General features: G+C 45.8%; 1 protein-coding gene across 2 annotated transcripts in view; it reads left to right on the plus strand.

Moving 5' to 3' along the window:
• Kctd1 (potassium channel tetramerization domain containing 1) overlaps positions 1 to 27,960 on the plus strand; it is a 93,337-nt gene that overhangs the window by 46,393 nt on the left and 18,984 nt on the right. For both annotated transcript variants that reach the window (XM_032885612.1, XM_032885611.1), the window contains exon 2: positions 5,974 to 6,152. In XM_032885612.1, coding sequence (XP_032741503.1) covers positions 5,989 to 6,152 — 164 coding nt within the window. In that variant the 5' untranslated portion in view covers positions 5,974 to 5,988. The remainder of the gene's footprint in view (positions 1 to 5,973; positions 6,153 to 27,960) is intronic.

Here is a 27,960-nt window from a genome sequence, read left to right on the forward strand (position 1 = left end):
GCCCGCGACGGAAACTTTAGACGTGTCGCGAATTGCTCTTCCAACGTAGGAAGAAAAAGTCAAGCCCACGATATTCCGTCACCCACAATGACAGCCAGGGCCCACGGAGGTGATTTAAAATAAAATCCAAATGAATTCGAATGAATTACAATTAAAACTTCAGGGTAATACAAACCTGTAATCCTGGCAGTCAGGAGGCTGAGGCTGGAAGAGCAGGAGTTCAAGCCCAGATGTTGCTATTCAGGGAGTTCGAGGTCAGCCTCGTGGTGCAGGACAAGCCTCAGATGCCCAGCAGGCTCCACAGTGAGCAACATCACACTGCTACAGACAGTTCCACCGAGCCCAGAGAGCAAACTGTTAGCTCCTGCTTCTCCCTCATCCCCATTTCCAGGCATAAGGATGTTCTATTGAAACTTTTTGAAGGATGGGACACGTGAGTGGTTGAAACCTGGTGTAATGAAATAACAGCTCCTAGTGTGTAGCTTTCCCTCTCCCAGACTTCAGTGAAGCTCTTGGGAGCTCTCCTGCTAGTGAGCCAGTCTTGTCCGTATCTTAGACACTGGGGCTCGGGTTATGCTGCCTCCTGGACCTTTCCACTGTCCCTCCCAACTGCACTCCGGGATTAAGTGATTCTCCATGATGCTGCATGTCATCTGGCCTTCTTGTTCCCGAGTCACAGTCGCTTGCTGATTTTTCCCCAGAGACCCACAGTCCAGAGCAGGCTTTCCTTAGACTTCACTGTGTTGTCCAGCACCTCGTACCATCCCTGACACCCAGAGATGTCAATATGAAGGGAGGAAGGAAGGGAGGGAGGGAGGGAGGGACAGACGGACGGAGGGAGGGAGGAAAGGAGGAAGGGAGGAAGGGAGGAAGGGAGGAAGGAAGGGGTGTAGGCCACAGGACAGGACAATAGCTGCATAGCTTACAGAAAGGTGTTTTCAGAAAGTTTTCTGTGTGATCAGCTTTCAGAACATGCTCCCATGCCCTGACTTCCTCTTTAGGTTTCTGGGGAGACGGCTGTTGTGCGGTGGGTAGCATCAGTTCTGTCTAAGTATTCAGTGTCTACATAAAGAGGAGGGAGCATCCACTCTGTATCTGGCCACCTCTGCCTTGGATCTCACTGGGAGCTCAGTGAGTAAAGTACTTGCCTTGCAAGCCTGAGGACCAGAGTTCGAATCCCCCAAGCCCACATGAGATTGTGCTGCTGACACAAGTTTGCAAACCCAGGGTCGGCGAAGCTGAGACAGAAGCAGCCCTAGGGCTCACCAAGCCTACCTGGCAAGTTCCAAATGCATGAGAGAGTCCGTCTCAAAGAGCAAAGCGTAAGATATCCTCAGAATGGCAACTCCAGGGTGGCCTTCGGCTTCTACGTGCATTTGCACACACATGCACACCCTCATACATGTACATGAGCACGAATACAAAAAGGAAAAATTAAAGGTCTTACCTAAGGGAGCAGGTGCTGGACACGAGATACACTGGGACGGGGCAAGAGTCTAGGGAAAACCCAGGAAGGCTCAGAAGACCAAGTCTAATCCCTACGCTTTCGGACTAAGCCCTGCCCCCACCCCATGCCCAGACGAAGAAATGCTGGCTTCATTTTAAACTTAGCGGCAGCCACCCATTTGTGATCTACAATGTAAATGGTGGATACCCGGAAGTCTGGAATCCTTAACCAATCAATTATGCTTTGAATTTTCCTTCTTCTGTGCAGACCTGGCAGTGTTGGAGCTGAGCTGAATGAGGTCACAGTCTAACTACAGTATTAACCCTGCAAATCTGCTCATTTCCACCAGAGCACCCTCGGGCAGCATAGAGAATGTGTCCAATTGAAACGCTCCACAGACTCTGCAGTGCTGTGATGGTCTGAATTGTAACAGGTGTGCGTGTGTGTGTGTGTGTGTGTGTGTGTGTGTGTGTGTGTGTGTGTGTGTGTGCACCAGCCTGTGTGCATGCTAGTGTGTGGATGTGTGTTGTGTAGTCACTTTCTAATAGGAAGCCACATAATAGGTATCTCTTAAAAGTGGTTTCTTATTGCCTTGTGAGGCGTGTGGGTGTGATGTGTAGGTGGGGGATATGATATTTGCACGCGTGTGTGAGTCTGTGGATGTGTGCATATGCAAGTCACAGCATGCATGTGGAACTCAGAGGGCAACTTGGGGACTTAGTCCTCGACCTCCAGCCTTCCTTGAGGAAGGGTCCCTGTGCTGGCTAGGTTTATTTCAGCTGAACTCGGGGTATAGGAACAGAGGAAGGAGGAACCTTAATTGAGAAGATGCCTCCGTAAGATTGGGCTGCAGGCAAGCCGGAAAGGCGTTTTCTTAATTAGTAATTAATGCGGGAAGGTCCAGCCCACTGTGAGTGGGGCCACCCCTGGGCTGGTGATCCTGTGTTCTTTCTCCATGGCCTCTGTATCAATTCTTGCTTTAAGGTTCCCGCTGTGACTTCCTTTCCTGGTGCCCCACATAAACGCTGTCCTCCTCAGCCTGCTTTGGTCAGGATGCTTCATCATAGCCATGGTAACACTAACTAAGACAGAAATTGGTACCAGGATAGTGGGTCCTGCTGTGACTGTGTTGTTTTGGGAAGGGTTGTGGAAGGGCTTTGGAACTTTGGGCTAGAAGAGCCATTGAGTATTGAGAGCCCAGAGAGCTGTTATGAAGGAGCTTGGAGTGTTGAGATCACTGTGACAATGGAGGCCTGGCTTGTGATGGGTCAGAGGGAAGCAAAGATTCTACCAGACCATTTGTATGAAGAATCTGCAGTTATCTGTTCCGTTGGAGCTGGAGTCGGCTGTGATTAATACAAGACCAGAACCACTATAGTCAAACCTGGGCTTTTCTGGGACAATGGATGCTGGTCAACTGGGACTGAAGAATCAGCTGTGATTAAGAAGAGATTGGCATCATTGCCTTGAATTCTGAGAAGCGTTTTCTCAGGGCCACACAGATGCTGTGTTCCAGAGGTGGATAATGTTGTACCTCCTTCAGGGAGCTGAACTTGGTAGTGAAAGAGTCACCCAAGTGGTACTGGATTTGAAGGGGCCATAGAGAGTAGTTGAGGCCTGGCTCTGTGTTCCTGAAGAGAGCCCAGGAGAGGCTATTGGCAAAAGTGCAGCCTAGTTGTAGCAAAAGACCCCAGCATTGTAGAGATACCATGGGATGACCACCACCACCACCAGCACCACCACCAGCACCACCACCAGCACCACCATCAGCACCAGAGCGCACACAGGCAGCCAGAGCCCAGAACAAGCCACGCATACTGCAGACAAGTCCACCCAGAGAAGTGATTCAAACCCTTGAGAGGAGCTCAGAAGATCGAGAGTGGATCCCAGACATTGGGCGTTGAATTACTTGAACAGTTGTAATTTGATTTTGCTTTGATTGTGACTGTGCCCTGGTTCTTCCCTCTTGAAAAGAAAATATTTAACTTGTTTTTTAATCTATTTTTAGTTTGCAGGGGCCCACGATTAAAAAGCTTGAATTTTTAAAAGAGTGAATTTTTTAAGTGTTTGAATTTGTATGGCCTATGGGACTTTCTGAGTCTGAAAATGTTTTACACTGTGACATCAATGCTAATGGGCAGTCTTGGGGATGAACAGAGACAGGAAAGGTTGTGACTTAACAGGGATGTGTTCGTGCCACGTTAACAAGGGGTCAGGTGTGCTGGGTAGCTTTATGTCAACTTGACACAAGTTAAAGTCGTTTGAGAGGAGGAAACTCAATTGAGAAAATGCCTCCACAGATTGGGCTGCAGGCAAACCTGCAGAGCATTTTTTTAAATTGGTAATTGATGGGGCTGGGGGGCTCTACCCTTTGTGGATTGGTGATTCTGAGTTCTATAAAAAAGCAGGTTGAGAAAGCCATGGAGAACAGCCCATAAGCAGCACCCTTCCTTGGCCTCTGTGTCATCGCTTGGCCTCTGTGTCATCGCCGCCTCCAGGTCCCTGCCCTGTGTGCGTTCCTATCCTCACTTCCTTCAGTGATGTGTAAGCCAAATGAACCCTTTCCTCTCCAACTTGCTTTTGGTCAAGATGTCTCACCGCAGCCATAGTAATGCTACCTAGGATGAGTCATTTGTTGACTGGGTCGTACACCAGACTGGCTCACTCAAAATCTCCCAGGCAGTCTCCTGCTTCTTTTCAGGGGACAGTAGGAACACGGGGGGTTACAGACGCATGCTACCAGGCCCGGCTGTGTATGAACTCTAACGGCAGTCCTCATGCCCACACAGCTTATTTACTGCATCTCCACAGGCCTTGATCACTTTGTAAGGGTAAAGTATATTTTCTGTCTCCCGGAACTGCGATTGCTACTTCTGGCACTTTTTAACCTTAATATGTTCTGCCATCTGCGATTTTGTTTAGTTTTTTTCTTTCCTCTGCCTAATAACCCTTTCAGCTCCTTTTCCTTATGTGTTCCAAGCACCCTTTTGTGTTCTTAATTTCTATTTTGCGTTATTGAAAAATACGGTAAAGAATACTCCAGTGAATACCCATGAATTTGCCACCTGATTTAGGAGCTGAGAAATGAACTCTCTCCAAGTGACAGTTTCTGGGCTCTGTTTCATGTAGCATGCAGAAGGGCACCACACAGATGGTAAAGGTTTTGTGAAAGGCGCCATCCCCCCCCTCCCATCCTTCTCCACCCCCCTTCATAGCGGCTGCCTGGGAAAGCAGGCCCAGTCGAAGTCTCACTTGGACTTGTGCCTTCACTAAGAGGTCTACCGGTTAAGCTCCAGGTAGCTCTTCAAGCTGTTCCAGGATCAAGAAACCTATGGCTTTTGCAAATATATATTCTATCATGTGGTACTTCAAGGCTGAGCAACTTCCTTCTGTAATCTCCATCAGAGCCATTTTCCAGAATCTTCTTGGTATACCCAGCACTATTTTTGTCACGCACTGTGTTTGCAAACAGTCTCTGTCTAAATTACAGACTTGAGGGTGTGTGTGTGGCCACTCTTGCAGAATGCTCTTTCAGTTCTGTCCTCAATTGATCACCAATTAGATCATCGAATTGGTGACTCTAAATAGCTGACCCCTGTGGAGCGCCAGAAACTTGATGTAACTGCCTATGGCTGGGAGTCAGCCGCAATGTCTAAGCGTTTATGCTGTATCACGGGATGACTGGCCTCCTCTCTGTTCTTGGAGTGCAGTTCCTTGCACATGTCCCTGTACGGCCACAGCACGTCCCGCATGCTGCCCTCATCCTGGTCTGTTTGCTTACATCATACTTCCTGCTGCTGTGACTACACATCATGGGGACAGCATTGCTTCATCCTCACCTAGGGGGCCTGCTCTCTCCAGAGGTCAGGAGCACAGCAAAGAAGCTTGTCTGTGAGCTCTGAGAACATATTTATCACTTGGGGGTTCTGTTGTTTGAAGCACCCCAGAGTCACAGATCCCAAGGAAGAGAACTGGGGATCTGATTTTTTAAAAAAAAAAGTCTATTGAGTGATAAGCCCACGGTACCTCTTCCAACAGCTGACAGAACTGCACAGCGTTCTCTTTAGTGACTGACAAAATGGAACTGTAGGAAACCGTCTTACAGAACACACATGGCGGACGGTCTGCTCTGGTTCCTTGTGCATAGCAATGAGGAGTTTTCAGAGACAAGTATAAACCACACGTGTTTTATTTGGGTGTGCATTGTTTTAGGCACTGATTATCTTTTCATTTGAAATGAATAGGATTTCTCCACAAGCCTCCATTATTTGCATAATGTGAAAAATCACTTGTATAACAAGCCCGGAAAGTCATCAGAACTTGATCCCGAGCACATGAAGTTTCCTTTTTTCTGTTGCAGGGGGTTTGTTTTGCTAATAAATCATTAGAGCAAAGGTGAGAGAATCTGCTGTTTCCCGGCTTTTATTGCAATTGGTCACCATTGGCACTCACTCATTTCTTATGAGCTGTCTCCCAGTTACAGTAACGACAGAAACCATATCAAAAATGTGCTTCTCTCTCCGTAGGACAGTCGGCCCAATATGTCAAGACCTCTGATCACTAGATCCCCCGCATCGCCACTGAACAACCAAGGCATTCCAACTCCAGCACAGCTCACCAAGTCCAATGCTCCCGTCCACATCGACGTGGGCGGCCACATGTACACCAGCAGCCTGGCCACCCTCACCAAATACCCCGAATCAAGGTAACTGCAAAAGGGATGTCATTCTCACGAGTGCATGCATGGGATTCTCAGAAGAACAGCGTGGAATGGCCACTGCCAAGTGCAAGATATGACCTGCACGGGTTGCCCAGGGCCGTGGCTGCCTGGCTTCCACAAGCTGGGGTGGAGCACATGCCCATAAGTCAAGTTTGGAGTGCCATGCATTATGTGCCTGTCATTCCATTGTTGTCGCCCAAGGGAGAGGGTCACAAATTCAAGGCAAGTGGGGCTACATAGCGAGCTCAAGGCCTGCAGGGACTGTAGAATGAAACCCAATCTAAAAATTAAAAATGATGCAAGCAAGGTGAAATTAATAATAATAATAATAATAATAATAATAATAATAATACCACCTAAGGCCTTGGTTTAACTCATGTCAAGGTGGAAGGAGAGAGTCCTGAGGGTTGTTCGTTAAGTTTCATGTGTATACCATGGCATGCATGGCTAGTGCACGCACACACGTGCACATATATACACACATACACACACACACACACACACACAGACAGAGAGAGACAGAGACAGACAGACAGAGACAGAGACAGACAGAAAGGAGGATGGAGAGAGAAAAAATAATGTTTATAGCCTCAATAGAAAAGACTGAATAAAAATCATAGCTATTGTGAAAATGTTATGGAGACTGGTATGGTAGTTTTTCAGATCTCTCTTGACCACCTAGTAGTATATGAAATAATTTGAAAACTGGGGTGGAAAAGGTAGAAAAGTGTTTCTCTTGGTTACCTGATTCAATTTCCATAATAAAAATGAAATGGCTATAACGTAGGTTTATGTGTTATCCACAAAGCATTATGGTCCTGTCAGTCAGTCAGCTGTGGGGCAGGTGTGACTCCAAAGCGCTAAGGTGACGCAGGGTCACATGGTCACAGTGGCTGAAGTTCTCAAGGGTACGACTCTACAATTCTCGTTCTTTTAAAATAGTACCTGCTTGTATTCCTTCCCACCTTCTGTTACCACTGACACCAACCGCAGACAGTCGCTGCTGGACGAGGAGTTAAGTCCAAAATATATGCAAAGGTCCAAACCCTGTCCTTGGGAGGGTTTGGCCCTGTCCCTGTCTGGCAGGTCAGTGGCCTGGTCTGGTGGCATTTCACGTTGGTTTGCTTTCTGAACTTCCTATATAAGAGGGAAGTTAATGCGGCTTGAGGGACTTACTTCCGAAGTACATAGGAGAGAAGTATTTCTGATTTGGCACATTTTTGAATTTTAGTATATTTGTCTATATCTAATGAGCTATATGGGGGAAGGGGACCCATATTTCAACATGAAATTCATTTACGTTTCATATATATAATTTTTACACACATGTCCTGAGGATCATTTTTGTATCATATTTTTAATAATTCTATGGATGAAACAAACTTTCGTGATGTGGAATTTTCCATTCGGGGTTATTATGTTTTCTCCCAAAAGGTCTTGGGAACTGTGGGGATAGCTAAACTGGTAAGGCGCCTGCCACAAAAGCGCAGTCCAATTCCCAGAACTCACATAGAACACCTGGCTTTCCTATGAGCCCAGTGGTCTGCCGTAGTCGCCTGGGAAGAGAGAACTTCAGCTGCGGAATTGCCTAGATCAAACAGCGTGCTTGTGAGGGACTGTCTTGACTGTAATACATATTAGAAAGCCCAGCCCACTGTGGGCAGTGCCGTCCCTAGGCAGGTCTTCTGGGTCGTATAAGAAATATAACTTAAGCATGAGCCTTCAAGCAAGCCAGCGGGCAGACAGCGTTCCTCTATGGCATTCCTCTAAGGATCACGTTTGAGTTCTGCCTCGACTTCCTTCAATGTTTTATTGTGGCCTAGAAAAATGAGCTAACTAAACCCTTTCCTCCTCTAAGTTGCTTTTTGTCAGATTATTTTATCAGAGCAACAAAATGGAGCTAGAACACGAGTGCTAGGGAAGCAGAAATAGGTGAACCTTTGGGACTCATTGGCCGACCAGATCATCAGGCAAGCTCTGGGCCAATGAGAGACCCTGTCTCCAAAAACCTGCTCCTGAGGGATGGCAGCCAAGGTTAACTTCCAGCCTCCTTCCTCATGTGCATCCCTTGAAGCACTACAATGTACAAGAATGTATAGGTGTGTACACTCAAATAGATGTATAGGTACTAAACTTTGGCACACACGGGCATGGGTTTGTGGACCACTAGCCTATGCCTTAAGCGACTGGTTTTCTTCTATGTTGTTCAGTGGAGGTGCCTGGGTCTTTCCAGAGTCTGATGTTCTGCGAGGTTCAAGCCTTTGTAGAGCTCTGGATCCACTTGGCCTTTGGGTAGCTGTAGAAGATAAAAGGTTAACCACTCTCTTAGTCTGTTGATGCCCCATGGAATCTTCCACTCACCTCCTATGGGTACTGCATAGCTTAGGAATGAACAGCAGTTAATGTCTCCTTTGGAGACTTCCCTAGCCTATCTTTCTATGAATATTCCTCCAGTCCATGATTTCGACTCTCATTATGCATCTCCTGAATGTAAAGCCAATTCCATAGGTTGCTTTGCTCTCTCTACCTGCTTGGTCTCTTAAAGTTCCCAGCTGCCACAAGCAGCTATTGAGCACCCAAAGAAAGGACAGTCTGTATTGACACCTCCCCGCCTTTGGCATACATTACACACTAAACTTTGAGACATAGAACCAAGAAAACTGTGTAAAATTGATTTTTATATCACTTTCTTTTCATGTTGCAGCGATATTTGAGTTAAATAGAAATATTATTTCAGGCAAATTTTTCTTATTTTTATTTTTCCCATGTGGCCACTGGAAAACGTAAAATTGCTTCTGAATCTTCTTTTCTGTATGAAAGTACTGATGGAGGAATATATGCTTTTATGGAAAGAATCAAACCTGCGCTTTCCCCATCCCAACACCTTCATACATCAAACATATAACTTTTTCTCATCAACATAATTTAAAGAGGCAGACTCATTGAATGCTTTCCTCGATTTTCTTGTTGTTTCCATTCACCATTTGCCCATGGTATCACAGCAGCTACAATCGTTTTTGTTTTCTTTTGATAGTTCAGAGGTCAAACTTGGGTCCCTGTACATGGTAGGCACATGTCCTATCCCCCAAGCTTCACCTCCAGCCTGAGCAAAAGTAATCTGCTTCGTTGTTATCTGTGTTTACGGGCAGGCTCCGCCCTCTGCACGGCAGGTGTTGATGGGTTGGTAGGATCCCATGGCGGAATACCTGCCTTCTCTCATATAGAACAGGTACAAATACATCATTTTATAAGGCTGTTCATCGCACGTGATTACAGGGAGTGCCTTCTAGTCCTTTGTTCAGCAATTGCCTCCTCTCAAGCTGTCTTCCAGATTCCCAGAGCTTCCTATCCACAGCTAGGAGACGGCTGGCCCGGCCTCCTTCCTTCTTTCTGCTATACGAGTCCTGATTCCGTGGCTTTTACACCTAAAGCAAAGACACTGGTTGGATCACACTGGCTTAGTCTTCATTTGGTTGTGTGTGTTGCTCTGCCCCTCCTTGGTTCTTGTGGCACTTCTGTAAGTCATGAAGTATTCATCTCAAAGAAGCTTCAGAGAGGGGCTGACACACAGATTTTAGCACTGAAAGACACATAGAAGGATTTGTGTGATTTTCCTCATAGGTGTCAAGTGCCCCTAACACGTTCTGTGAAGATCCACAACCCAATCAACCCAGACAGGCCAACTGCATTACCCATGGACATAGGATTATTAGCAACTCTGGTCACATTCTCTAGATTCTTGGGTGCTTTGAACTCTTGCCTCCCTGAAGGACTCCCCTTTCTGTACCCACTCAGAGCTCCTGGTTCCTTTCTAGCTGCTTCTTCTGGTGCAGTGGCTCTGAAGGAAGGGGGATTCTAGGATTACAGCGAAGATCTCTAGTTAAAGAAATTCTGATCTGTAAGTAACAAATGGCCGTAAAAGATGTGAGTTAGAAGATGTGAAGGGGTGCATAGTTTGGGGTGCAGCACTTGTGAGGGATCTGAGTCTGAGCCCAAGTACTCACAGAGAAAGGAAGGGAAAATGCTGGGAGTCTCCAACCGGGATTACAGCTTGGAGTCGAAATCCACAAGAACACCTGCTTTCAATCTGTAATAACTTAACACCAATTACATTTAAAGGAAAAACAAAAACAAAACAAACCACGAACCGAAAACTAGACCAAGGAAAACAGCTCACACTGTTTCCCTAGCACTTGGGAGGCTGAAGTAGAAGCATATTGTGTTCAAGGCTGAGATGGCTTACAAAGGGGGCACTTTTCCAAAAAACATCAAAACCTGAACAGGGATAGTCGAACGCCATGAATATGTAAAGATGGTGGTCAGAAGTCAGCAAACTAGGACTCCTGGGTCTGCTGCCCATTCTCCCAAATAACGTTTTACTAGGGCAACAACAAAGAAAAAGTTAAAAAAAAAAAAAACAAAAAAGTCACCATCAAACATTTTCAGCTGGACCTGGTGGTACAGGCTTGTAATCTGAGTTACTCTATTCAGAGGTGGGCAGGTTTGGGAGTTCAAGCCCAGCCTGGGCAACTTATCAAGACTGTGTCAAAACCAGAACAAAAATTTAAGAGGGTGGGGAACTCTGGGAATGTAGCTCAGTGGTAGGGAACTTGCCCAACGTGCCTGATCAGAGCCAGTACCACTTTGAAAGGGGGGCCGGGGGAGTAAGTGGGTGGAATCAGAATTTTCCACACTGGTCTGCTCACTTGATTTATACAGTGCAAGTTCTCTGGGCTGTGCAGATTTGAAGGGCAGATCTGGTTATGACTGGCTCAACAACACTGAAGATACTTTATCAACACCACTGATAGTGAGAGATTGGAATATTACAATAATTTACTTATTAAACCCTTTGCCAAATCACATGGGCTTCCTGAAGATCTGCTCTGGGCATATGTGTATGATGACATCCGTCCAGCGATCATTTTAAGACCTGTCTGAGGTCAAAGTTGGGTCTTTTGTGTTTTTCACTGTCCCTTCTAGCAAAAGCAATTTCAGTGGTGTTCCGCTTATGTTTATTCAGATGTGAACCCTTTCAAGTGGGGAAGTGGGCTGGACCACATAGTTAATAGGATCTGTGGGGTGGTAGTAAAATGGGGGTCCCGGTGGAAATAGTTCACTGTCTGGCAGGGAGCGCTCAGATCCTAGTTCCCTGAGCCATCTGAGCTGATGGCTTGACAGAGCATTTGTATATTTTAAACCCAGTACATGAGTTACCTCCCACGTAAGCAGATTATGCCAATGCATATCTAAAATAGTCGCTGAGTTACTAAGCATCCGGGGCTACGTAGGTAGCTGCAGAACTCAAGAGACTCCTCTTACAGTTGGAGTTGCCGTTCATGGCCGCCCGAAGTGGGTGTGCACTCAGAGCTTTGGGCTGGAGGAGGCAAGCACGTGCCCCTGCCAGCAGAGTTCTGTCTTCTGGTGCACATCGTGCTCGTGTGAGGTAGACATCGTAGGATCGATTCAGTGGTGCTGCACGCACTGAGAGCGAAGCCAGGCAAGTGTACCGTGGGAAGATTGGAGAGGCCAGGTTTGTGAGTTCTAGGCCACCCTACATTGCATACGTCTGTACACTGTCTCAAACAAAACCACCTAAAATATGGACCTGGGCAGGTGGCTCGGTGGTTAAGAGCATCTCCTGCTCTTCCAGAGGACCTGAGTTTGGTTCCCAGAACCCCCTTGAGTGGTTCATAAACTCCAGAGGACCCAGGCCATCTTCTTTATTCCCCAGGCACATGAACTCATGCAGGAATATACACACGGTTTTAAACATTTAACTATACACCTAGTTTTAAATGCATTTTTTAAACCCTGCACTGCTGCTGCCGTGACAGGGCATGCGCAGTGACCGAGGAGCATGAACTGGCTGAGCCTTAGATTTTGGAAGTGTGGAGTTTCCCAGGGGCAAAGGGTGGAGTCCTCTCCTGTCACCTACCTCTATTTTACTGTCCTACTTTCCCACAGTTCTCCTCTGGGATACAGGCGAACAAATGAAAAGTTGAACAATGTTTAAACAATGAACCTGGCTTTTTTTATTTAGTGCTGGGAGAATCATCCTTTAGTAAGATGTGCTATACAGTGCGGGATTCCTGGGCCACCAGAAAACAAGGCGGGCCTTGCTTTCAATGTGGTCAGACTTGGGAAGTGTTGTCTTAAAGTATACAGTAGAGGAAAGACCACAGTGGTGTCTATACCTCTCCCCATCACTCTCTGGTGCCCCTGGATGGGTGATTTTGTTTTGAAAGAGAGCAGCCAAGCACAGTGGAGCACCTCTGTAACCCCAGCACTTGAGAGGTGGGGAGGAAGGATCAGGAGTCTCTGACTATGTCTGCTATACAATGAATTTGAGCTAGCCTAGGCTGTTCCAGACACTGTCTTTTAAAAAAGAAAAGGAAAGATTACTGCACAGGCTAAGTAGATCCTCTGGGGAATTAACTTGCCCCCGATATTAAATCTAAAGATAATTTTATTTTCACTTCTCTCCCCCCACCCCAAGAAACATCTGTTTGCCTGGAAAAAAACTAACTCAAAAGTCTAATCTGTATTTTAATTCACACTTGGAAGCAGAATTTGCTAGCATGCTGAGTCATACGTGATCTGTCGTGCTGAGTCATACGTGACCTGTTTGTCTCCCATGCCCTGTAGTGCATCTCTGCATTGCTACACGGGGAATCACCACATTGCCCCGTTGTCCCAGCAGACAGGAACCACAGGACACCTAAGCTGCAGGCCCTGGATGTGGGGTGGCTTCCCCCACAACGATGCTTGTGACTGTCATCTTTCATTTTTGCACATAAAGTTATGTTTGGTTTTGACTGAAGTAGTGAATTAAAAGTTGCTGAAGTAAATGTGTGTAGAAGCAGATAATGCCTTAACCTATTGCTCATTCTTCCCGGTCAGATCTGGAAGAGGGCAGCCCCCCTTGCATGCACATACCTGTTGGCACCCTGATGTTAGACCCACTTGGGAATAACAGCAAGAAACAATTCAAGGCTGAACCACAGGTCGTAAGGACTTCAATTATGTCCTGATTTGTCAAGAACTCAACTTCCCATAACACCTTCCTGTTAGAAACCCATCTCTACAAAGCTCTTCCCCCTTCTGTTCCAGCCTTGTGTCCTCGGGGTCCAGCGCTGTGATGTGAGGGCATACAGCCTTTCCTTCAGGGTATAAACCAGAAGACGTTTTTTCAAGTTTACGTTCTTCAGGGGCAAATAACAGGCAGAATAACAGGAGGTGACCGGTAACTCCTCTAACTGAAGCCTCCTCCTCCTCCGCCTCAGGAGCACAGACTTCTGGGCACGCTCTGCTGCTCATTTCATGTGTAGTTCTCAGGGAGGAGGGGAAATCCTCGACTTTTCGTGAGTGTGTGTGTACATGTTAGTGTGGGTAGGTGTGCGTGTGCGTGTGCACACATGCCAGAGGCTGACACTAGATGTCTTTTTTATGGTTTTCTACATTACTTCTAAATACTTTTATTTACTCTTTGAGAACTTGATACAATGTACTGAATCATATTCATTCCTTCCTTCAAATCCTCCCAGACCAGAGCTTCCCCCAACTCCCTAACCATCCAATGTCACCTTCTTTCTATCTCTCTAAACAAACAAGTAAAAACCCATGAAGTCCAGGTTTTGCTGGCTGATTACTCCTGGGTGTGGGGCTTGCCCTGGAGCGTGGGAGAAACATTAAGCATTTCGTCACTGAACCCACTTTCTCTTATGCAGCACAATCGAGGACCCCTTGGTTAGAGGCAGGACTAGGGTTTTGTCCTAGGAGCTTGTGCAAGTCTTCTGCTGTGCAGCCTCCCATCGTGTCTGGAAAGGTCTCCTTGAAGTCATCTGCCACCTGTGGCTCTTACAAGCCTCCTGCTCCTTCCACATAGATCCCATAGCCTTTTGGGCAGCTATGATGTAGACATCCCATTTAGGGCTGAGCATGCTAAAGTTACTTCGTCTCTGTACAGTTATGGGTTCGTGTGTTAATTTCCATTTACTGCAAGAAGAAACTCCTCTGATAAGTTTGAGTGGCACCTCATCTATATGACGAGTGTCATTAGGAGTCATTTTGTTGCTCGTTCGTGTAGCAGAGTAATGGTAATAGGTTCCCACAGGGCCCGTGACCTATCTAGCCTCGGTTCTTTGTGACAGGGTCTCTTGTTGAGCCTGGAGCTCACTAAGGTGGCTCAACTGGCTGGCCAGAAAGCCCCTTAGATCCTCGTGTCTCTTCCGATCCCAGCACTGGAATTGGAGATCTGTACTGTGGTGCCCAGCTTTGATGTGGGCTCTGCAGTGAAACTTGGCTTCTCCTTGCAAGGCAAACGATTTACCAACTCACCCAAACTCTTCAGTCTTAACACAGCCCCTGAAATCCTTAAGTGTCACAGAGTTTGGGCACCTCATGTATGGGGGACAGAGACGGGTAAGTGTCCACAGGCTGGCGCTGTGCATGCAATGGTGTGGCCACACATAGTCTGGTAAAAACCAGCTTTCCCTGCTGATTATGCCATGAGTCATACTGCTTGGACAAAGAATTCTCAGCTTTCATTTTTCATGATGAATAGCACCACTGAGAATGCCAAGGTTACTTTTACTGTTTTCAATCTTTTCATGTTTCTTTTCATCATACAAAAGTTATAACATTCCTTATCAACTCATTCGTTTGAAAATTAAGTCCTTTGGGTAATTTCTTACAGGATTAATATACGGGAATATGATCCATCTCACTATTTTTTTTCTTTTTCTTTTTCTTTCTTTTTTTATTTTTTTATTTTATTTTATTTTATTTTATTTTATTTTATTTTTTGATGCTGGGGACCGAACCCAGGGCCTTGTGCTTGCTAGGCAAGCGCTCTACCACTGAGTATGCGCTAAATCCCCAACCCCCATCTCACTATTTTTAAGAACAGTTCCATTGAAGTAGCTTCAGCTTTTAAGTGGTTCCTCCATGCAGCTCAGCCCACAGATTTCAGATATTGCTTTTCAGGGACTGACTGGTTTTTAAAGAACCTCGTTGTTTCTGCCAGTCACTCATGTGGATGTATAGATGGTTTATGATTTAAAAAAAAAACCCAGCCAATATGAAAACATTCAAGATCAGTGAGATGGCTTGGTAACTAAAAATGTAATGGTGAGGTGGAGTGCCCAGAACTGTCAACAGGAGAGATCTGACTCCCTCAAGTTGTTCTCTAGCTGCTGGAAGTTAATAGAATCGGAGGGATAGAGAACCACTCTTTTCTGAGGATATAGTTACTGATAGGATTACCATGTTCCCGTGTTCCGTGGACAGTCCAATACCCATGTACATATGGGAGCACTAACTGGACTTGGTGGTTTATATATATGATCTGTGTATACATATATGCATATATATGTATGTGTATATATGTAAATATGTATGTGTACACATGTGTGTATATATTTGTATATATGTATGTGTGTATATGTGTGTTTATGTATATATGTATGTGTACATGTGTATATATACACTAAAACATATACATATTTATATTCCCTATATAAATATACTTTACATATACATATTCTATATCTATTACATATATAAAATATATATGTATGGTAAAGTTGGGACAGGGCATGCTGGAGGAATGAGGTAGAACTAGAGGAGAGAAGTGGAGGATATATTTTATTGTATCCACATGTAAAATTCTCAAGAATAAAGAAAACAAATTTTAAGTTGTCCTCTGACCTCACGTGCATGCTGTGGCATGTGTACATACTCCACTCTTTCACACATATCCTCACATGCACATATAATTATAATTAAAAATAACTATGTACATGAATTTCCAACTACCCTTTCGTCATGGGAACCCTTGAGTGTAAGAATTCTTCTGCACAGCCTTATTCTCGCGTGTTCTGGTGGTTCTGATGTCATCCTGACCTCCTTGACCCGGAGGCAGAAAGGTCACTGCCGCATAACCGTGTCAGTGAGTTGTCGAACGTCATCAGGAGAATGCTTCTGTGTGCAAGCACGACGCCCTGAATCCCAGTCCCCAGAACTCACGTGAAGAGAGCAGGGGGTTGTAGCAGGGAGTTTGTTCCTTAGTCTCAGTGCTCACACCTGAGACGGGAAGCAAAGGCAGGGGAGTCCTCCAGCCGGCCTGACACACAGAGCAGACAACAACGAAGAGAGCCCATCCGTCTCATCTCGATGACTGACACCCAAGGTTGTTCCGTGTGCACACCACACTCAAATCCATGAACACACGAACATACATACTGACACAAAACAAAAACTCAGTACCGGGTCCCCAGCAGTGACGCTGACCCTGAACAGTGACTCCAGGCGGCTTAGGGGACACATTCAGAGATGTATCTGCTGTCCAGCGTGCTAAAGGACTGGTACCTCTGGGAGAATTCTTGAATTATGTGAGCCAGCAGGGTGGGGGTGACATAGAGCAAAAGGACAGACACCTCCAGAGTGAGTGCTGTTGGCCCTGCTGCTGCCAAGGGCGGAGGGCTGTAGCAGCCTCTGCGGGTGTCTCCCAAGCATACAACAGTAAGAGCTGTCTTTAAATCATGAGCAGATAAACACTTTTCTGTGAGGGGGACAATTAACGCCAGGTCTCATTACTAGCCAACACCAGCTAGCATTGCTCTGTATGTGATGCTGGCCTCCCAAGGGCTGAGACACGGGAATAAGTCACCATGCTGGCTCTCCAGGTCACATTTTATTTTCACCTGACACTTTGAGTTGGTGGCTACTGAGTATATGTACAGCATAATCTAGAAATATAAAGCTTCAGAGAGTGTACACCCAAAGGGCACCTCCCGCGGTGACCAGAAAAAGTACTTGGGTATCCTGAGAAGGCAGTTGGGTGACAAGGATGTTCAGTGCCCCCGTAAACGTGCCTGTGTGCGCTGTCGACTCTGCGGATGAATACGCATTCCCAGCTCATCTCTCTTGGAGGAATCAGGACGCGGCTCGAGGTGGTCTCATTGGGAAACCGGTTTCTGGGTGAGTTTTAGAGTTCATCACTCTAAAGTCATACAATCACAGAATGTATTCATTCCATTCATTCAACCACCTTTTGATATTTAAATGAGACTTTTGCTGTATAACTTTTGAGTGATGGTAGCACTAGTTTTGTGTGTGTGCTGGATAGTTTTATGTCAACCTGACACAAGCTAGAGTTATCTGTCTGAAGAGAGAACCTCAATTGATAAAGTGCCTCTATAAAATCCAGCTGTAAGGCGTTTTCTTAATTCATGATTGACGGGGGAGCCCACTGTGGATGGAGCCTCTTGGGGCTGGTGGTCCTGGGTGCTATAAGAAAGCAGGCTGAGGCATGGAAAGCAAGCCAGTATGTGGCTTCCTTCCGTGGCCTCGGCACCAGCTCCTGCCTCCAGGTCTATCCTGTTGGAGTTCCTGTCCTGACTTCTCCGATGATGAACAGTGATATGAAGTGTAAGCAAAATAAATCCTTTCCTCCCCAAGTTGCTTTGGCCGTGGAGTTTCATCCCAGCAATTGTAACCTTAACTAAGACAGTAACTGTGTGTGTATGTGGTTGTGTGTGCTCGCGTGTGTGCATGTGCATTAGTCTATATATGAATTTGTATGTGTGGGATATGTATGCATTTATGTGTTCATTTGTATACGTATGTGGTATGTATGGATGTATATATGCACACATGTCTATATATAGCATACATGCATGTGTATGTGCATTTGTATCTGCTTATGATAAGTATGCATGTCCATATGCATGCATTTATGTATGTGTATGATATACATATAGTGTGTGTGTATTTGTATATGTGTGTGGCATGTAAGCATGTGAATGTGCATGCATTTTTTATATGTGTATGGTATTTATACACATAGTGTGTATAAATTTGTGCCATGTATCTTATATATGTATTTGTGTATGTGTGCAGCATGTATGCTGTGTGTGCATTTGTGTATGTGTCTGGTATATATGCGTATGCTGGGTGTGTGCATTTGGTATGTGTCTGGTATATATGCCTATGCTGGGTGTGTGCATTTGTGTATGTGTCTGGTATATATGCCTATGCTGGGTGTGTGCATTTGGTATGTGTCTGGTATATATGCCTATGCTGGGTGTGTGCATTTGGTATGTGTCTGGTATATATGCATATGCTGGGCGTGTGCATTTGCGTCTCTGAACATGGGAGAGTGAGAAGCAGCACAGACGAGCTGAGGTGGAGTCAGCTCTTCTGTCCATTTTTCTGAGGATGTTAGAAAGCACGAGGCAGGTTTCTTGGCAGTTCTTGTTCTTTTCATTAAACTCTGTTAAGCTTCTAGGATTCTCACTTAAACATACCAAGCAGAAGATTTAAATATTTCATTATAAGCCACTGTTTTGCTGGCATGATCACAAGTGGGGAAAACTGTTAAGTTGGAAATAGAAATGCTGGCTTGGCCATCGTCCTCTCGTATGATCAATATGATGCGCATTTGTGTGAGCAATGACTGTAGCATATTGTCAGTGATTTCCAACCGTCTGGAACCGCGAGGCAACAAAGGGAGTGTGGGCGCACCACTCACCAGCCTGGCCTCGCTGACGGCCACGGGTATGAGGGAGAGGGGCCAGGGACAGACCCAGGGATCTGTTAGGCACGCAGAAGACGCAGGAATGTTGCACTGTGTTCTGTAATCAGACAGTCAGGTAGCCCAGAAGTAAGGGTAGAAATCAAGCAGTTAGAGTTACCCAGGACACAAGCAAGGATGTGTCCAGTCATAAGAATGGGAGGGCCTGGGTGGTAGGATCATGGTAGAGTGCTTGGTTAGCATGCGGTACATGATGGGTTTGAGGATTTGACACCATAAGGAAGCAGAGAGAGAGGAGACAGAGGAAGAAGTGGAGGGCTGGAGAGAGGAAGATATGGAGGGAGGGAGGGAGGAACGCAACTACAGGATGGCAGGAGGGACAGGGAAGGAGCTGGGGTTCTGAGACGGGGCGGGGGGCAGGTGCAGGACAGATGCAGGGCAGATTCCCACACCTGGTAAGTGATTTCTGCTCTTCGTTTGCTGGGAATGGAAGAACAGATATGGGGCAAGGACTTAACCACTGATCTGTATCCCCCTACTTGATATTTTAGTGTGCTTGATTTTGGCACTGAGGGGACTTGGGGCAGTGCAGAGATGGACAGGCCCCGAGTCTCGGGGAAAGCAGAGCCCACTAGCTCAGCAGGCTGCTGAACAGTGCTACGACTCGGTTTCTTCACTGCTACAATCGAGTGTTCCTTGTATTAGGCAATTTTTCTTAATACTTAGTATTGCCACAATGAGAATTCAAGCAGATAATCTGTAAAATTTTCAGCAGGGTGTTGAACACACTCTCAATAAATGTTAGCTATTAGAGCGTTTTCCCCTCTGAATGGGGATTATTACTGTAAAATGGAAAACATATTCTAGAGTTCTTAAATCAAGAAAGAAAGCCTAAGGAGTGTGTCAAGAATACCTCTAAATATAGAGCAGACTGCTGGGAGGAGAAGGGGGGCCGTGGAGGCAGGCTCGTGCACACATGTTCATGCTTGCCTGCTCACACAGAAGGCGAGACAAAAACCTAAACAGACTGTGTTCACTGGAAATGCCCAGCTGGGCTCCAGGAAAAGTCATGACGATTTTGTCCTGGGCTCAGCCGAGAAAAATACCCATTCGTTCCAGAAACCATTGAGAATTTGCTTGAACCAGGAGTAAGCATAGGTGATCTCAAAATCTGTCTTCCAATTCAGCCTGATCCTGTAGTCAGAGAACTCTGATGGGGGCACAGCACCTAATGGAAGGATGAGAATGGGCCAGCAGCAGCAGCAGCAGCAGCAGGGGAGCTTCTGATCAGAACAGGGCTTTATAGAGAGACAAACGGCCATTGGGCAGTAAAGCAGAAGGGCCAGGCCAGGCCCTGTGGCCCAGCTGCCTTATGGGAGTCCTGGCAGCATTATTTATCAGCTTGCTGCAGCGTCCTCACCTGCAAAGTAGGGAGCCTGAGAGTGGTGAGGAGTTGATTCCATGGGCCCCACAGAGAACAGTGAGTGTTTTATTACGTGTCCATGTGTTCCTTATAAGAATTCACTGTCTGATGGGATCCCAGTCCTCCAGTTAAAACAACAAACAAATCAAAACTCCCTAAAGTGCTGAGAAGAGTGCTCCGGGGGTGAAGTACACGATGTGCAAACTTGAGGACCTGAACTCAGACCCTCAGCGCCCACATCCAAAGCTGCATAGTGGGGAACACCTGTGTACCAGCTCTGGGCAGTAATGACAGCCAGGCACCGCCTAGAGCCTGCTCAGCGGCCGGCAAGTCACTGAACCCAAGATCCCGTGAGAGACCTTGTCTCAAACAGGAAGGTGGGGAGCAAGGGAGGGTGACTCTTAGCACGGTCCTTGTCCTAGCATCCCTGTTTTGCAGATGAGGACATGTAGGCATGTGTGTGTGTGTGTGCACGCACAATAATAAAAGCATTTAAAACTTCCTGTAGATTAGGTAGTGTCTCTGTGGCCTTGGTCTCCCTGAGCCATGAGTTTCAGGGCAGATTCTCCAAAGTGCTGAGCTCCAGGGTTGGCAGACACATACCCTGTTGTTTGCAGTTTAAATGTGCCTTTCTTTCTCCCCTACTGTCTCCATAGATCACTAAGAAAATGGTGCTGCCCCAGGGGACATCGTCCCACAAGTAGACACAATTTGCTTTGGGTTTTGCTGAAATTATTTTTTCCCTTAAATTACTTCTATCCATTTTTATAACAAGATCTAAATCAATTTTTATCTGTAGTCATAAAACATGAAATTTCCCAAGACTGAAAACATTAAAGAATTATTCCAGAACCCTGGATGGTCATAAACGACATCATTTTATTTGCTTGAAATTAAATACTGCTCATGAATTAAATTCAGGTTGTTTACTTCCTTCCTTCTTCCTTCCTTCCTTCCTCTTTCCTTCCTTCATCCTCTTTTCTTCTTTCCTCCCTCCCTCCCTTTCTTCCTTCATCTATCCTTCCTTCCTTCTTCCTTCTCCCTTCCTCCCTCCTCCATCCATTCATCCATCCATTCATCCATCCATTCATCCTTCCTTCCTTCCTTCCTCCCTTCCTCCCTTCCTTCCTTCCTTCCTTGAGGAAGGACTTATATTGGCTCACAGTTTCAAGAATACAGTCCATCACAGTAGAGATGGCGTCATGGAGTCCATGGTCAATTTAACACTATGTTTTCTAAATACCCATTATCAATGCAGCAGGTCTCTTCCTTTGCACCCTTCCCTCTCCCTACAATCTCAGCAGAGAAGAGAGGAAGGAATCCTTTGGTGACATATCTTCTCCTCTGCCCATGTGGGCTTATCTCCCTGATATTAGCTAACAACTATGATGACAGTTCCCCTATACTTATAACACACACAACTGTGCATGGACACACAAGCGTGCACACCTTCCCCATCCCTCTACCCTGCTTGCCGTCTGTCTCGGATTTCACGTATTAGGAAAGAAATTATGTTGGAAGCCAAGGTAGAAGACCTAAAAAGTATAAACGTATATAGCGCTTGCACGATCACCTCAGAGGGTAAGGGGCTTATTTTGGTACACGGTAGCTGACACTGTTGTTTGTAGCCTGAGGAGAGGCACAGAATCATGGTGAGGAGTGTGTGATGGACAGGAGGATGCAGGGACAAACACTTCAACGTCACATCCCTAGAGATGTGTTGTTTCCTCCAACTGGGTCCCACTTCTGAATAGCCCGTTTGGCTGTGAGCCCATTAATATGCTGGTGAAGTTAGCACCCCTCCATGTTACTTCTCAATAGTACATCAGCAGCTGTGAGGCAGGCCTTCAACACATGTACCTGTGGTATGTGTGAGGCACATGGAGAAGACTTTTCATATCCAAAATGGGCTTTCTTTCTTAATTCCTCATTAGATAGTAGACTCATGATAAGAGTTTATGTTCAGCTAACATTTCCACCCTCTATACTTTCCCAACTTTCAATGAATAGATACCATTTATAACTTTAAAATATCCCTGAATGCTAAAGAGATCATTTGGGAGTTGCCTCTGAATCTGGTAGCCAGCAAAATAAATCTGGACCAGAAACTAGATGGAATCTTTCTCCAAGTCCAAACCATGTTTTCCTCCTGCCCTCCTGGGTATAGATGCCCACCGAGTGGACTTCTCTGCCTTTCCTCCCCACTGCCCGCTGGTCAGTCTTAGCATTTCATTCCCCAAGGGTCTTTATCACCCTCTCTGTTCAATCCGTCCTACAGAAACTGCACATAGAGCTACAGTGGCAGTCAGGGCTAAGTGACCTGGAAGGGTTGTCCCATGTGTCCCTAGGTAGACAGAGCGTGGCATCCTGTCCCACGTGTGGAAACAGCATGTGACTAGGTGTCTACCCAGCACTGTGGAAAGGACAGGGTATAGAGAACTGGGGACTGAAGGTGGCCTCGGTAAGGATGGGAAACTCCCGGCATGAGTTTCCACAGCTGTAAAAGCCATAAACCCCATGGGAGTGTTCCAGATTCAGTGTAGGACAGTGTGTCCAGGACAGTAGTGACAAGGTAAGCGGAATCAGCTCTGTCCCTCTCCCATGGGCACCTTTCACCACTCTGCCAAGGCTCAGCTCCCGTCCCTACTTGTGACCCTCCTCAGTCCTACTATTGGTAGTAACCTCAGAAGTCTTGGGGTGTCTTTTTAGTTTGACTTGGAATGTGGTAACTCCATTACACACCACTTCCTTCACTGGTCTTGACTAGAAGCCCCAGATCTCAGCTTTTTATACCCCAGATATTAAGTAAACCATTTCCCCTACATAATAGATAATTACAAGATAACATCTTGGGCTATCAGTGTATCAAACTATAACAATTGTGCATGTCCTAAAAGAAGCTCTTTGATTTTTTTTAAAGCATCCATGAAGAGGCAGTGTACATAGTGATCAAGGAAAGCTTTAAGTCAGACCAAGGTTGTCACTCAAGGTCCATCTGGGCTCTCTCCTTCCCATGAGATGAGAAGCTAAGGCTACCTGTGGGGAATCACTGTAGGATGGGCTAAGCAAGATAAGGCCTGTAAGAGGTCTAGGTCATTGAGTGGTGGAAACTCCTCGTAACTAGCCTTAGAATAGTAGCCCTCCAGGGGCGTGAATGTGCCTGTCTCTGCTGGCCACCATGGGGCAGCAGATGAGATGTAGAGAAACTCTGGGCCTAGCCAACTTGTATGATAGATTTATGATTGTTGCTATATTTATAAAACAAGAGGTTGAACTGGGTCAAGTCTTTCATGTCTGAAAGCGTGGACGGCTATTGGAGGGAGGGTTGTGACAGTTTAAGATAACAAAATGACTAACTGAAAGCATTCCAGGAGCATGGGACTTGAGCAAGTTCTGTAACCTGCTCTTTGACACTAGGTTTCAGCTTAGTGAGAACTACTGTGGTGTGTGCACCCTACACTAGCATTCCAGGGACAGAAGAAAGAAGGGAAAGAGGATCAGGAAAAGTTCAGGGTCGCCCACTGTGCTTGTGACGGCACACACCTTTAAGCCCAGCACTTGGGAGGGGAGGCAGAGACAGGCAGACCTCTGTGAGTTCAAGGCCAGCCTGGACTACATGGTGAGGTCCTGTCTCACAAACAAATGAGCACACAAACTTGGAAAGCTTTCAAAAACCCCAGCCATTTAGTCTTTATTCCGAACATCATAATGACTTGGGGGGCCCAGAGATCAGTATTTTTCAAAAGTTATCAGGGATTTTCAATGTCAGCCAGGACTGAGAACCACATCACCATCCACATGACACTGTCAAAAGCAGGCACAGACGCAGGGTTTGGATGAGCTCTGGCCATGAGGAGTATGGTGTCTCACTTCTGTCTCCTTTCTAAGTTGGTTCTTGCACTTGAGATTTCCTGGAGAACCACCTGCCACCAGTTCCAACCCCCGCAAAGCAGCTCTACATCCCATCATGGACGCACCGACCGGCCCTTCACTGTATAGCTTCTGTCCCTTAGGCCTTCAGTCAGCCCGATTCAGCATAGAAGTCACACGGGAAACTTTTTCTAGCTTCAAGCTTTTCTATTTCTATCTCCTGTGCCCTCTCCTACCCTTCCCTCCTGGTCCTGTCCTTGACTAACGTCCTCCCCTGTCAAGACTCCAGAGAACCTTGGCTTTCTTCCCTGCTAACCCACAGTTGAGTTTAATGGGGTAGGTACGTCTCCTTTCTGTCCTTACTGTCCACCCCACACAGTGAGTGATTTACTCGGTCATGGTACACTTGACCGTGCTTCCAGCCACACAGACTATTGAATTCCACAAAAGCAAGGACTGTGTCTTACTCACACCCTCCCACACCCCCAGACCTGTTACTAGTAGTCAAGTTCAGTGGATTCTGAATGAATAACTAAACGATGACACAAAAACAAAGGAAAGGAAAACTCTTAAGAACTGAGTCAGTAAATTACAGAAACCAGGTCCTACGTATGAATGAAGGCAGAAGACGGTCTTAATGACTGATCCATACAGATTGAGGTAAATCAGATTTTACTTTAGCTGTAACACAGCTCTCCCGAGGAACCCATCATAGCAGGAAACCACACCGACTTTTCACCCAAAGGAGCCTGGCTTCCACAGTAGGCTCTGCCCAGAGCAGTAAGCAAGAGGAATCCACAGTGCTCATATGCAAAAGTTCCGAAGAAAAATAATATTCAACATTATTTACTTCCTATTTTAACAGACCTTTATAACGTTAGCAAGTAATGAAACATTCAGATAAAATGATACGATGTTTGGAATTTACTTTGAAACTCCCAGGAAGGGCCAGTGAGGCATGAAGGTACACATGGAAGGAGATTAATTAAGAACTGACAGGCTTTGAAACTGGGGTGCGGGTGTCTTCACTTAGGGGGTTCATTCTATTATTCTGTCTGCTTTGGTGTGGCATTGACATTATCCAAAATAATTCTTTTTAAAGAAGCACATAAAATACTAGTTAAAATGGTGATTAGCCCTTAAAACACCATGGAAGTCTGTCTCAGCATCACCGTTTGGTCCGCTGAGTTTATACTTTAAAGGGAGAGAGAAAGAAACCCCCAGCCATATATCATGTGGAGGCAGCATGGTCTCGGTCAGTTGGAAACCAGGAATGTTTTCCAAGGGCTGTACGCTGTAATCAGTCCCACACAGTTTCCAGGCAGCAGCGTTTACCCAGCACTGCAGGGTGATTTGTAACTCCATTCATATGTCTGTGAGAAATACCGCCCTGTCAGTGCCCCCCTTTACTTACTTAGCCAAACAATACTTTCCACAGCACAATCTTCTCAATCTCAAAACCCACCGGGAGACATCTTTGGTTGCTGGCACCTCCTTCCCTCCCCTTCTGCTGGTTTTACACAGTTCCTCCTTTAAGGTCTGCAGAAAGTGACACACTGCACTCATTTTACTTGTAACATCTGTGGCTGAGAGAGGGCGCTAACTTCCTCTTGGGAGGGCTTTCGCCTTGCTGGGGAATATGTATCCAAGGCCCCAGCCGCTTTACAGTCCTCTCAAATTCTTTCCAGTCTTTATCCCCTCTCTTGCAGCCCTTTCTGCCCTAAACAGCCCATGGCTTCCCATAGCTTTCCTCCACCCAAGGGTTCGTGCCCTTCTTTGCCTCTGGACTCTTTGCCCCTGGACTCCTGGGACCATATCCACCGCCTACCGGGCCCTTGCTAGTTCCCATTGCTTGGAGCCAGTCCTTCCCTCCTGGTCCGTCCCAGTAGTTGTCCTATTCCCTTCCGCTTCCGGTTGCCCAGTGCTCCTCCACCTTCCCGGTCTTAGGTCAGGATAAAGGTTCCAAGGCCAGCAGCAAGTGACTTGGCTGTTGCAGGGGTCGAGGAGGGGGGAATATCTCTAAGGATGAGAGCCTCGGTGCAGGGCTTGGGTCTTCTTGCCCCTGCAGCCCTGGCTGGCTTTCCACCTCTGCTGTCCTAGTGGTCGGTTCCACCTGTTTCTCCCTGGAGACTTATTCTCACTGCCCACGGCCTTGCCTAAGCATTTAGATTCTGCCTCGGCTGGGCTGGGCTGCTCAGCTTTTCTTCCCGCTCTCTCTTTTTTTAATTTCTCATCTTCCCACAATACTTCTGTTGTACCCATGTCACATTTCCTGTTTTCACACCCTAAGAGCTATTTCAGGGACACTTTTTCCTAATTCGCAGAGGTCAAAAGCTAATGATGCATTTTCTTTCTTAGGTAGAGCTTAGAAAATTAGTAGGTAGATAATTACATCTATATTTCTATATTATTAAGTTAATTTATTAACATGTTTTAATAAGTTAATAAATATAGAAATGTTGACTCTCTTGGAATATCTCTACAACTGTGCACCTTCTGAGCTCACCATGACTTATTGGGTTTTTTCTCATCAACCAGGAAGAAATAAAAGCTCATTTTTAAAAGTGAGATAATTTTGTAAAAAAGAAATAGAGATACTAGGAAGGCCATGCAACCACATTATAGCTAGTGACTGGCCAAGCCACATTCCTGTTCCACTCTCCTCAATCATGAGCGAGCAGCTCTTGTCTGCACCTATTCGGTGCCTACGTACTAGTGACCCATCCTGTGCTTGTGCACTTCCGGTGTAGGCTTGGGAGTTCGTATGCAAGACCACCACAGCTAAACTAAGACAAGGTACTTTTCATCTCTGTTTAATAAAGTGATGAAACCGTTGATACTGATTTATTTCAGGCCCCTAAATTAATCAGTATAAGCGGCTTGGACTTCATTACTATAAAGTTCTTATTTAACAAATCTAGACAGAAACAACTCTAAGCCCAAAGTGTTCATTGCTCAGTGACAGTGCTTTGAGTCTCATGGGTGTGAGGAGGCCCCCTTCCTAGAAGCAGCCGACCCCTCCCCCCCATCGCTAATTAACTAGTCAGGCCAGTTTCTCAAGCTTTCAAATGGATGTCTTCATCATTAAGAAGAGGACAGTGTATTTGTTACACATACAAGGTGAAAGACTTCCAGGAAGCACTTGGTTAATGCAGCCTCCCTGTTTTCCCTGTCAAGCATGTTTGTGTCGTCTTATTAAGGGAAGAGTTAAACGTTTCAATAAGAGGCAAGCGAGTCTCGTTCTATCCCATCCTGCTGCAGGCTGTCCTGAAAAGCCTGCTCGGAAGTGACTCAGTGGGTTTGTCTGTTTGATTGATGTGTCGATGAGGAATAACAGACAACCAAAGAGTCCCAGGGTGGTTGTAATCTGCACCCCATGGAATCAGTGCAGCCCATGGAAGCTCAGGAAAAAAACCTTAACCATGGTCGGGAAATGCAGCCCTCCTCTGGTTTTCTTTGAGCCACCTTTGGATAGGGTATGAGTTTTAGAATTATCTTTAAAATATTTTTAGTGAAACAAAAATTCACACGACTGATATCAGAGGAGAGGGAAATATGATTTGTCATGTTTAAGGGGTAAATACTTGATTTTTTTTGTGACCTTTGTCACATTTCGACATACGATTAGATAATGTATGATTTCAAAATAACTTTATAGCAATAAATAATATTCCAAAACTGAGACAGGCATGTTATAATATCGGGGGGAAAATATTTAAGAAATGCTAGTAGGATAGCCATACTATTAGTGAGAAGTCAAATGAACTGTGGTAAAGGACACATAATTCTGTTTTCTGGTGTGCTTTCGGTGTCACTAGCTAGCTGCCTGCTCCCTCTTAGAATAAGTGTTGGCACTCTCTCTATTGCTGTATTTTTAGAAGCCTGGGACTTATGAGTTGGGAAAATGCTGGAACACAGTTCTTTAAAACAGAACACCTTTTAAAGTAGAGTGGGTTTAAAAG

This window comes from Rattus rattus, chromosome 15 (assembly GCF_011064425.1).
Source record: "Rattus rattus isolate New Zealand chromosome 15, Rrattus_CSIRO_v1, whole genome shotgun sequence".
NCBI lineage: Eukaryota > Metazoa > Chordata > Mammalia > Rodentia > Muridae > Rattus > Rattus rattus.